The sequence below is a fragment of the Mytilus californianus genome, unplaced genomic scaffold, assembly GCF_021869535.1.
Source record: "Mytilus californianus isolate M0D057914Y unplaced genomic scaffold, xbMytCali1.0.p SCAF_7, whole genome shotgun sequence".
Taxonomy (NCBI): Eukaryota; Metazoa; Mollusca; class Bivalvia; order Mytilida; family Mytilidae; genus Mytilus; species Mytilus californianus.
Window position 1 is genome coordinate 41,801,066 of NW_026262723.1, and position 13,416 is coordinate 41,814,481.

At 31.0% G+C, this 13,416-nt stretch overlaps 1 protein-coding gene across 3 annotated transcripts in view; it reads left to right on the plus strand.

The window, feature by feature from the left end:
- Window positions 1-9,038, plus strand: part of LOC127709479 (E3 ubiquitin-protein ligase MARCHF8-like) — a 35,109-nt gene extending 26,071 nt beyond the window's left edge. For all 3 annotated transcript variants that reach the window (XM_052215071.1, XM_052215072.1, XM_052215070.1), the window contains exon 4: window positions 6,366-9,038. In XM_052215071.1, the coding sequence (XP_052071031.1) occupies window positions 6,366-6,761 (396 nt within the window). In that variant the 3' untranslated portion in view covers window positions 6,762-9,038. The remainder of the gene's footprint in view (window positions 1-6,365) is intronic.
- The last annotated feature ends 4,378 nt before the right edge of the window (window positions 9,039-13,416 follow it).

Sequence of the window (13,416 nt, forward strand, 5' to 3'; positions counted from 1 at the left end):
CATTATTGTCTTAATGACAGTACATTTGTACAATTACGAGTATACCCACACAGTCATATTTATAGTATGAACGTCAATGGGTTTTAATGGGTATGATCTGACTATGATTATCCTTTAACTTGTTTTCCTTTTTTTTTCCTGAACACAAACTAATCTTGTCAAATTATAAATATTGCTTTACAGAAGAAATTAGTACATGGAAATATTAATTATGAACTCTCTGTAACCCTATAAAAAAACGAAGAATTATTTCTTGAAGTATCATGAATTTCCTCGAATGACATTTTAAGAATTTATTTCAATCTCTTGGTTTTAGTATCAGAGGTTATATAAATTTTTCATGGCCAGACTATTGATTTCAATTCAAAGGTTATATATTATATATTCTATTCGATTTGTTTACAGGTAGTTTCTTCTGTTTGAGGTATTGATTTCGGTTTTTATCATTAAAACGTATTGCAATATATGTTTAATATGGATATTCCTCAGAAGTTTCATTCAAACAATGATAGCTTCTGCATAGAAGGGATATTCTCAAAACATTGCTAGCCTACTGCACAGGAGGGATATTCTCAAAAGTTTCTATTAAACAAAGGCTTCCATTTGATAAGGCTTTGTAGGGATCAGTTAAGATGACACATTTATACAATAATAAAATGCTCTTATGAGCATTTTACATCAAAACCCTTGGAAATGTTCACCAATTACTTGTATATGACAACTGGTCACTTTAGAATTTAAAATTAAATATAGCTATTTTAACAAATGAAATAGAAAAGACTATTTGCTTGTCCCTTTCTTTTCTTTCATTTTTAACTGGATTTTTGAAGGAAAAAAATGGTTATTGATTTGGAGATGTACGGCTAGCGGGCGGGCGAGAGTTTTGGTCCTGACCACCCCAAATCAGGTCGATCCGCTAATTTTGAGTGTAGTGGCAGTCTTGATGTCCAGTTTGAGGTGGTTTTATAGGGCCCAGCCGAATGGCGGACACCCTATAGTGATCAGTCTGTCCGCCGTCCGTCCTTCAGTCCGTAACAAATTGTGTCCCCTCTATCTAGAGGACTGTTATGATTTCAAAGTTTATACTTGACATGTATATTAACCAACACCAGAGGGTGTGTCATAATGTATGTACAACTTCCTAGGTCAAAGGTCAAGGTCAAAAACTTTGGTTTTAGTTGACAACCTCATGTCCTATGGTAAAGATTGTGTCCGCTCTATATCTTGAGAACCGTTATGATTTCAAAGTTTATACTTGACATGTATATAAACCAACACCAGAGGGTGTGTCATAATTTTTGTACAACTTCCTAGGTCAAAGGTCAAGGTCATAAACTTGGGTTTCAGTTGACAACCCCATGTCCAATGATAAAGATACAAATTTTTTTACCACACATAATCCACAGCGGGGCCCACAGAGATGGCTCCCATCTCAATGATATCTAGTTCTATTAAGACTGCTGATTATACAATGCATTATTTAATATGAAATTGTATAATAATTGTACAAATTGTCCTAATCTTATTTATACCTACATGTATGAATTGATAGCAAAGATTTATTTTCTGCAAAAACAAGACCACAAGATTTGTAGCCGTGGTGGTCTTGATGGCCACGTCCAAGGCTAAAAATATTTGGAGAACTCTGTTTTATGTAAATGAGTGTACTTAAATGAGGGTTTATGTTTATCCCAAAAGCTGACCACATTTCTTTTTATACAACTGCAAAAAATTTGCGTTCGTATAATGCTATCACGTCGTTGTCGTCGTCCGAAGACATTTGGTTGCCAGACAATAACTTTAGTTTTAGTGTATGGATCTCAATGAAATTTAACCTAAAGGTTCAATACCACAAAAGGAAAGTTGGGATTGTTTTTGGGGGTGGTGGTCTCAATCGTTTAGGAATTAGGGGCCCAAAACAGCATTTTTCTAGTTTCAGGACAATAACTTGAGTATAAGTATTTTGATTGCTCTGAAATTGTACCACAAGGTTCATTACCACAAGTAGAAGATTGGGATTCATTTTGGGGGTAATTGCCCAAACTTTTCAGGGAATTTGGGGCCAAAAAGGGGCCAAAACAAGCAATTTTCTAGTTTTCAGGCAATAACTTGTGTTTAAGTGTATGGATGTCTCTTAAATTGTACCAGATTTTACAAAAAAGAAAATTTCTTCAAATATTATTTTATATGAAAAAGGGGGGGGGGGGGGGGGGGGGGGGGGGGTCAAATTTAAAGAAATTAACAATTTTTCAAAACAAACAATTGGGGGTCACAATTTATTTTGCTAATTCTTTGTATATAGTCTGAAAACAGATTTACTAAGTATTGTGCAACAGCACAGTATATTGAACAACAGCAAGAAATCTTCAATTGAATATAAATTCAAATCATATAACCAATTTCAAGTTCTCTGACTGTGTCAGAAACCTATAATGTGTCAAATATTTAATTACAATCCAAATTCAGACCTGTATCAAGCTTGAATATTTTGTCCATTTTTGCCCCAACTGTTCAGGGTTGGACCTCTGCGGTCGTATCCAGCTGCACTCAGTGAAGCAGTTTATTTTATATGTAATTATTATATAATATTGATTAGTAAACTGCAATTAATTATCTAGATTTATAAGTACATGTATATAGCTATAGTTCGTTTTTCAAGAAAGACCTACATTCTATATATGGAACTTTTAAAGTTTAATTGTACATATCTATGAATATGTATGTCTTTGGTTTTCAAGACAGACTTCTTTAACCCTTTTTTTAACCTTTCATGAATTTTTCTTTGCGATAATATATATATATATATACATGTATATGTTTACAGGAACTTTTAAATTACATTTGTTTAGATAAAAGGTAAACAATTGAAGATTCAATATAATTCTTTAGTCTATTCAGAAAAAAAATTATCGAACATTTTACAATTTGTAATCTTAATATTGTTTACTCATGTTTTTCATAACATTAAAGTCTTTTTACAGTCTAGTTGTTCTGACCTTATCTTCCATTGATTAATTCATATTATATAAAATTAAAGTGTAAAAAGTTATTATAGAGAGTGTGTGAGATTGTGATTTTGGCAATTTGAAAATTTTAAATGTTAAACATTGTCAATGATAACCTGTAAGTTTCTCCATGTTAAATTTTTGAGAGGTTTTTGTTTTCTGATGGTCTTTGGATTCAAATGTTGGATCACTTATACCTTTTAATATAGGAAAAACAGATGTTTCCTTCAACTTCTACTTGAAATACTATATAAAAGAAATGTACTGCTTAGGATATGCATGAAACAAAATAACAATAAAAAAACTTGTTAGTAAACAACAAACAAAATGACAGTACTTGTTAGTAAACTTGTTAATTAGTAAACAACAAACAAAATGACTACTTGTTAGTAAACTTGTTAATTAGTAAACTACAAACAAAATGACTAAGTATACTTGTCAGTAAACGTGTTTTAATTAGTAAACAACAAATAAAATGACTGCTTGTTAGTAAATTTGTTAATTAGTAAACTCCAAACAAGATGACAGTACTTGTTAGTAAACTTGTTAATTAGTAAACTACAAACAAGATGACAGTACTTGTTAGTAAACTTGTTAATTAGTAAACTACAAACAAGATGACAGTACTTGTTAGTAAACTTGTTAATTAGTAAACTACAAACAAGATGACAGTACTTGTTAGTAAACTTGTTAATTAGTAAACTACAAACAAGATGACTACTTGTTAGTAAACTTGTTAATTAGTAAACTACAAACAAGATGACTACTTGTTAGTAAACTTGTTAATTAGTAAACTACAAACAAAATGACTACTTGTTAGTAAACTATCAATTATTAAATATTATACTCAATTTCTTTTGTTTGATGTCACTTGACAAAGTTGTATGTGCACCCTGATTTTGCAAGGAATCTTGGAAATCAATCTTGCCCAAAGAATACTCTTATTATAAAGGCTCTTGTAATAACCTTAATGTATGATGCAATGATAAGAACTTTTACAAACAGCACCCATGAAACTTTTTTTTTGCGGTCGTATATTGGTATGACGTTGGCGTCGTCATCGTTGTCATCATCGTCTGGCGTCGTCCGAAGACACATTGGTTTTTGCACTCTAACTTTAGTTTAAGTGAATGGATCTCTATGAAATTTTACCATAAGGTTCAATACCACAAATGGAAGGTTGGGATTGATTTTGGGGGTTATGGTACCAACAGTTAAGGAATTAGGGGCCAAAAAGGGGCCAAAAATAAGCATTTTTGTAACTTCCAGACATAACTTGTGTGTTAGTGTATGGATCTCTCTGACATTGTACCTCAAGGTTCCATATCACACAGGGAATGCTGGGATTGATTTTGTGGGTAATTGCCTCAAAATATTAGGAATTAGGGGCCAAAAAGGGGCAAAAAACAAGCATTTTTCTAGTTTCATGACAATAACTTGTGTGTAAATGTATGGATTTTTCTGAAATTGTACTACAAGGTTCCATATCACAAAGGGAAAGCTGGAATTGAGTTTGGGGGTAATTGCCCAGAACGTTTAGGAATAAGGGGCCAAAAAGGGACCAAAAATAAGCATTTTTCTAGTTTCCAGACAATAACTTGTGTTCAAGTGTATGGATCTCTCTGAAATTGTACCACAAGGTTCCATATCACACAGGGAATGCTGGGATTGATTTTGGGGGTAATATGCCTCAAAATATTAGGAATTAGGGGCCAAAAAAGGGCAAAAAACAAGCATTTTTCTAGTTTCGTGATAATAACTTGTGTGTAAGTGTATGGATCTTTCTGAAATTGTACTACAAGGTTCCATATCACAAAGGGAAAGCTGGAATTGAGTTTAGGGGTAATTGCCCAAAACGTTTAGGAATAGGGGCCAAAAAGAGGCCAAAAATAAGCATTTTTCTAGTTTCCAGACAATAACTTGTGTTCAAGTGTATGGATCTCTGCGCAATAGCAAGAAATATTCAATTGTACAGTATTGTGCAAAAGAAGATACTTCGTATAAATTGCTTATTTCTTGACCAATTTCAATGGGGTTTTATTCTTGAATTCTTAGGGTTCTTTAATATGCTGATTCTAACCGTGTATTAAGTTTTTGGATTTTGGGCCCCGTTTTTAAATTGGTCCACATTGAGGTCCAAAGGGTCCAAAAATAAACTTTGTTTAATTTCATCAAAAATTGAATTATTGGGGTTCTTTGATATGCCGAATCTAACCGTGTATTTAGATTCTTAATTTTTGGTTCTGTTTTCAAATTGGTCTACATTAAGGTCCAAAGGGTCCAAAATTAAACTTAGTTTGATTTTAACAAAAATTGAATTCTTAGGGTTCTTTGATTTGCTGAATCTAAACATATATTTAGATTTTTGATTATGGGCCCAGTTTTCAAGTTGGTCCAAATCGGGGTCCAAAATTAAACTTTGTTTGATTTCAACAAAAATTGAATATATGGGGTTCTTTGATATGCTGAATCTAACCATGTATTTAGATTTTTGATTTTTGGGCCCCATTATCAACTTTGTCCACATTGAGGTCAAAAGGGTCCAAAATTAAACTTTGTTTGATTTCATCAAAAATTGAATTCTTGGGGTTCTTTGATATGCTGAATCTAACCATGTATTTATATTTTGGATATTGGACCATAATAGGTGAATGTCCAATTTAAAATTTTTAAGTTCTTAGACCACATTCATTCTGTGTCAGAAACCTATGCTGTGTCAAATATTTAATCACAATCCAAATTCAGAGCTGTATCAAGCTTGAATGTTGTGTCCATACTTGCCCCAACTGTCAGGGTTCAACCTCTGCGGTCGTATCAAGCTGCGCCCTGTGGAGCATTTTATTATATTTTTGAATAAGGTATAATATAAACTACATTTTGACAAATTATTAGAAAATTCTATGGATTTTAATTTAGACCCCCCATCTACCTTAAGGAAGAATTTCATTTTCATGGATATTTGATTTTATGGTTTTCCCAAAGTCTGTATAAAATCCTATAGAAAATTGACCAACTTGAACATTTATATTCATGGTTAACCTATTTTTACCCATGCAACCACGAATAATAAGGAATCCACAGTATCAAATACTGTAAATTCAGAAACTATTGCAAGGTTTTTATTAATGCGAATAATGCGATTAGGTGAGTATCGCAATAATATAAACTCCCATTTTGAAACATACATCTGCATGTAGATTTTTCTGAAATCGCAATAATTAAAATCGCATTCTTGTCATTTTAGAAAAATCCCAATACTAAATGCACGCAATAATTTCTAAATTTACAGTATATGATCTGTTAATATTGAATCGGGGACATTTCATCTTTACTAATTTGTACTCTTGTTGTTATTTTCAGTGGGAGAGATTACAGATGTCCCGTGTGGAGAAAAGGAAGATTACATGTTCTGTAACATTCCATGTAATAGCTATTACCTGTGTTATTTGGTCTCTTTATGTATTAATAGACAGAACAACGGAAGAAGTAGAAATGGGTGCATTAAACTGGCCATTCTGGACCAAGTTAATTGTTGTTGCAATTGGATTTTTTGGTGGCCTTGTGTTTATGTACGTTCAGTGTAAAATGTATTTACGGTACTGTCAAAAGTGGCGATCGTATAATAGAATTATTCATATTGAAAATTTGACAGATGAAGAGAGAATCAAATTCATCGAATTGGCTGTGATCAAGAGGAAAATCCCAGATGAAGATCATGGGGTCAGCAATTTGGGATTTGAAATAGATTCTTTGTGATAAATTTGAAAAAATCCATGTATTATTTATATTGCATACTTTAGTAGTTCAGGTATGAACCAAAAATGCCTTGAAAATTTGTTAATGCAATGCAGTAGCGCATCTCTAGTGTGACAGATTTATCTGTTAGGAATAATTTAAACTTGATAATGATGTAAAAATGTTATATTATTGTGAAACATTACTATGCGACACATAGGCATACCTTATGAGAAATTGCCTTTACTTATAGGTGATACCATTTTGTACAAGGATCCAGAATTTTTTTCACACAATTTCGTCATTTTGAGATGACTTGAAAGTTAGGGTCCTTTTTTCTAGCTATATTTGTATAACTATCAAAGGAGGGACTACTGTATTCTTTATATGGTCCGAATAACTACTCATTTATAGTGCTATTTGTACTAGTTATCATTTAAAACTAATTCACATGTATAAATATACATATACAGCTACTTGGCCTGAAGGTCCTTGTGATATGCTCATCAATATTAGCTTCATACATTTACAGCTATTTTAGAACCATTGGATCAAATTGAGTCAAACTAAACAATAGGGATTCTTTGTTTGTCCTCCGCTCACTTTCTGATTTTCTGTACAAACCAAAATTCAAGATGGCTAAAAATCATTTCTGAATGGCTGAAAGTGAGAAATATTATTGTCAGGAATCACTAAGTTAATTGAATATGTGTGATACTAATATACTCCTAACAAAGTTTATTTGGTGCCAAACTGAAATCCAAGATTGTGGCTGCCGTGGTATATAAATGGAAAGATATACATGTAAACAACTTAATCTTGGTAACTGTTTTACATATTGAAGTAATATGCATGGGTTACAGTTTTATGGTCAGTCTAAAAGTTTGTATATACACTTGTAATTTGATGTCAATCTGAAATCAAACTATATGCCCCCCAACTTAGAACTTGCAATTTGAAGTCAATCTGAAATCAAACTTTATGCCCCCAACTTAGAACTTAACCATTTTAGAAATACATGTAAATAGCTTGGGTATGTTGTACCACAGACCATATTCATATTATGTGATATTCTTTCCTTATATACTTGTGAATAATATTTACAAAATAACATTATCATGTGCTATCATGGATGAAAAATTTACACATTGCATTTTGAAAAATCATCTTATTCTAGTCTAAAAGTGCCTGTGATAGAATTTGTAGCTGTAATCCTTAATTGATGACATAACCTATACACAGATTTCTTTTTCTTTCAATATGTACAATATATGGTATAATTTATAGATATCAATTGTGTCAAAACTTGGTCCAAACAGTTATGAAATGACTCTGTTTTTTAGTTGGAAAAAGAAAGTTCCTCCTTTTTGATTGGTGGGTACTTTCATCTCTGTAATCAATAAATGATGCTTTCATATTAATTGTTTAATTCCTTATGATTTTTAATTTTCAACATCCTTCAAATATGAATTGCATACCTTTGTTGATGTGAAATTTCAAATGTTGAACAAAATCCAAAATTCATAAATGGGACAGGAAAAGATCTATTATTGAAATATGTGTTATTCTGTTGTTGAAAAAAATGTGAGCTTTAAATAATGTGACCAGAGTTTTGTCTCATTTTTGTCATAGATGAAAACATTGCATTAATTTTTGAATTTACAGTAACTGTATTGTTAAACTTATGACATTAAAAAATGAACTCATTATTAGTCTGTCTGATGTTTTAGGAATATGTTATTCTGAAGATCCATATACTTTATTGATATACTTTCAAACAAAAGATATTTACAATACTACAAAACCAGTCTAGAAACATTGAAATGGTCCCCATTATTGCCAACAATTTTGAAACAGCAAGAAAATGGTTGTATATAGAATTCTGTATGTATTTTATTGAACCATGAACAAATAATATGTGTTTGTAAAAAAAAATCTTCAAAGATGAGATAGATTGGCTTGGTTTTATAAAATAGGTGTATGTACATTAAACTCTAATATGGCACTTTTAGAACTTACTTACAAATGGATCTCATATATTATTCATATCAAATAAATTTAAAGTCATTAGACATTTACATTGATATATTATTTATAGGTGCTCTTCTATATAATTCATTTCAGATGACAGTTAATTTCCCTCACATTGAAAGTTGTGGATAATTGATTCTTGTATTTGATACAATTCAGAATTTATTTACTTTATTTGATGTTCCCAATCTTCAAAGTACTTTTTATACGACCGCAAAAAAATTTTTGCGATCGTATATTGGTATGACGTTGTCGTCGTCGTCTTCAAATATTGAAAAATTTCAAGAAGTAATCTTTAATTGCACAGTATGGCGCATTAGATTTGTAAAATCTTTGACCACATTTATTTATTTGTGATGCCAAATCTGACCGTGTATTTAGATTTTTAATTTTGTGTCCAGTTTTCAAATTGGTCTACATTAAGGTCCAAAGGGTCCAAAATTAAACTTAGTTTGATTTTAACAAAAATTGAATATATGGGGTTCTTTGATATGCTGAATCTAAATATGTTTTTAGATTTTTGATTTCGGGCCCAGTTTTCAAGTTGGTCCAAATTGGGGTCCAAAATTAAACTTTGTTTGATTGCAACAAAAATTGAATATATGGGGTTCTTTGATATGCTGAATCTAACCATGTATTTAGATTTTTTATTTGTGGGCTCTATCAAATTGGTTCATATTGAGGTCAAAAGGGTCCAAAATTAAACTTTGTTTTATTTCATCAAAAATTGAATTATTGGGGTTCTTTGATATGCTGAATCTAAACATGTGTTTAGATTTTTGATTATGGGTCCAGTTTTCAAGTTGGTCCAAGTTGGGGTCCAAAATTAAACTTTGTTTGATTTCAACAAAAATTGAATATATGGGGTTCTTTGATATGCTGAATCTAACCATGTATTTTGATTTTTGGGCCCCGTTATCAAATTGGTCCACATTGAGGTCAAAAGGGTCCAAAATTAAACTTTGTTTGATTTCATCAAAAATTGAATTCTTTGGATTCTTTGATATGCTGAATCTAACCATGTATTTAGATTTTGGATATTGGACCATAATAGGTAAATTAAAAAAATTTAAGTTCTTAGACCACATTCAGTCTGTGTCAGAAACCTTTGCTGTGTCAAATATTTAATCACAATCCAAATTCAGAACTGTATCAAGCTTGAATGTTGTGTCCATACTTGCCCCAACTGTTCAGGGTTGGACCTCTGCGGTCGTATCAAGCTGCGCCCAGCGGAGCATTTTATTTGGGGTTGGGATTATGTGGCTTATGGAAATGTCTGGATAAAAAAGCCTGACCTAAATAGTATCTTAGTCATAAATAAAGATTACTTTGGATAATTACTAGATGAGCCATTTTGGTTCTCTTGAGCCAGTAGTGTTGTTTACATAAGGCCAAATGGTCCAAACTTCTCTTAAAGGCATGCTTTAAAACATTTTTTTTGTGTGACAATCTTGAACAGTTTCATTTATGAATCTCATTAATGTCATTTTGATTTGAAAACATTCCAATATTTTTTAAACATATCAGTTATTTTTGTATTTATTTATGCTTATAGTTATTTTAAGATAGTACATATTAGAGCAACTTTTTTTTTGATTTATATTGACCAATGATATAAATATAATGTATAATCTTAATTTATTTATTGTTATAACAGTAGATATAGGTTGATGAACAAAGCCAGTTGTTATCAGTCCCATCCATGTACAGATATAACTTATTTTTATTGCAAACAAAAAGACGTTAAATTTGCTTCTCTGTTAGGTGAACTTTGACCTTTGTAAATACAGTAACTAATTAGTTAGGATGGTTTACTTTTACAAATTGTGACTTGGATGGAGAGTTGTCTCATTGGCACTCATACCACATCTTCTTATATCTATTGAAGTAGTTCTGACTGCCTTTATTTTTTTATGCCTCGCTTATGGTAGTAGAGGATGTTATGGTGTCAGTCTGTTTGTTTCTGATAGTTTCCTGTATCCAGTTAAATTTTTTTGGTTAAGGTATTTTACCATGAAGTTATGGTCACATCAGTTTGAATCTTAGTACACATGTTCATTGTGAGAAGAAGTTTTCAAGTTTTATGTCGGAGGCAAATCACATCTTCAGGGTGTTCAATAAAATGCAGATTACCTATAGGTTTTTATGCGAAATTTGCCAAAAAATCAAAAAATCAAAAAATCAATTTTTCCTAAATTAATTGGTACAGACAAAAACTAAACATTCACAGTATGCCATAATGAAGTTGCAAATCACCTAACAGTTAAACAAGTTTTTCTCTTTTATTTATTACAAACTGAAGTAATTTTCTGTAAATTGTCGTAAATATGTAATTGTCTAAATATTACTTAGTGCAAACTATAGTATTTATTTAGATAGAATATATAGCATACATATGCTTCCACGTTGTGAGAAAATATTTATTTTGGTGAATCAATGAGGGGAAATAACTGTTTTATTCTTTTATTTAATTGTTTTGTTAACATAAAATTCTATATGCATACTTCATGTGCTTTGTATATTTTATTTAAATTCAATGAATTAATTAGATTTTAAAGATGTTTAACTAAAAATCTATTTAAGTTTAGAACAAATGTTATACTTTTATTTGTATTTGTGCTTGGTCATCATATTTTAAAAAGATTTTCAACCATTTTAAAGTGTTATTGTATTTTTTATAATACCCAATGCAGTCACAGCAACCACATCTTATCAAAATGGACTTATCCAGGAAATATTGACATGGTTTTTATGTAGACTTACTACAAGTCCCATTCTTTTTTTTTTATATACCCCCGCTATAAAGGAGAAATATTATGCTGCCATTTGAGCTGAAAATTAACATTGGAATTTTATTTCATTCATATTTTTATATGTTTTCTTAATAGAAGGCTAGAAGTATGACTTGAACTTGTAGTCTTTAATGTAATGATAAAATATAATAGGGCAAATTTAGTCTAATCAAAACTTGAACTGAATTCAATCATTTTTAGATGAAGAATGATTTTTTTCAACAAGTAACAGTAACCCCAATATATGAGCGGACAACACAACTTTCATTTCCTTAAATATTTGTAATTGTGTGTTACAATTTTTGTTAAATTATGAAAGCTTTTGTGAGTGCAGTATCAATTATATTCATTGTATAAGCTTGCTGGCCAAGCTGTGCAGGTAGTTTTTCTCCACTATTACTCATGTGTAATATATTACATATGACATTCTATATAGATATGGAATATTATTTCAGATTATAAAAATAAACAGTGCTTTGCAATATAAAAATTAGCCCATCCTTTACATGATTACTAGTAAGTTTTGCTGAACTTGATTTGGGTCAGCAAGGAAACCTCCAACATGATTGCTAGTAAGCTTTGGTGGAACGTTATTTGGGTAGGCATGGAAACTTAAATTCCAAAACGTCTTTATTTCTTTTCTAATTGTAGGTGTAAAATAATTGTCATATTAATTGTCAATAAAAGAAATTTCATCTGTATATAGATATATATTGTAGTCAGATCAGTGCTAATTGAAAGAAAAAGTCTTCAAATTGAAAAAAAAAAAATAACAGTATGGGTAGATGATAAAAATGTATAACAGTATGGGTAGATGATACTTTTTAGCTGCCATGGAAAATGTATAAAGAGACTTCAACCGTGCACAATGTTTGTTAAAAAAAAAATCATTCTATAATATTAAGGATGTACTTAGGTGATCGAAGGTAAAATTGAATAAATCAAGAATTCAAAATTGATACTTTAAGCTGGAAGAGTATTAGTTAAGGATCAAAATAAGCTAAAAATAATGATAGGTCATGGAGCTCCTTTTCGAGATATTTGATTTATAAAATATGGCCCTTATATTTGTATTGGTACTATTTTGGTCTCAAATCAAAAAAAAGAAAATCAAGAATCTGCTTAAATTTTGTCAAATGACCATTTATGAGCTATTAAATCTTATGTTAAAAGATAAATAGGTGTTATGGGGCAAAATATTTTACCTTGTATCGTATGGAAAACCACTGAGGAGTCTGAACATTTGACACTTATTCCAAAACCTCACCTAAGTACATCCTTAAGCTTCTGCATTACTGCATTGATTAGTTTATTTTGTATTCCTGATTTCAAAACTGACACAAACGTTTATTCTTCAATGCTGTTGACATAATTAATACATGATAATATTGTTAGTTATAATTGCATTATTATTACTTATAGGTTTTTCTTTGTTCTTATGCATTAATCTATTTCTGTTTTGGAATTAAAAAGTTATAAATTGGCCTTATTATTTTGGACCAAATGTTGGAATATGATATTGTAATTTGTTTGTAAAAATAAAATTATTGATCACACAGTTATATTTTACTTAGTGTTAACCTGAAATCAGGTGATGTCTGTATCATCTACATAGTTAGTTGCCAGTGGCGGATCCAGAAATTTTCATAAGTGGGGGCCCACTGACTGCCTAAGAGGGGATCCGCTCCAGTCATGCTTCAGTGATTCCCTATATAATCAACCAAATTTTTCCCAAAAATGGGGGGGGGGGGGCACAGGTCCCCTGAAGACTCCATGCTTGCTGGTGAAACATGTCGACCTATTAAACCAGTACTAATTATATAAGCGATAAAAATTTGACTGTTGTTGTCTTT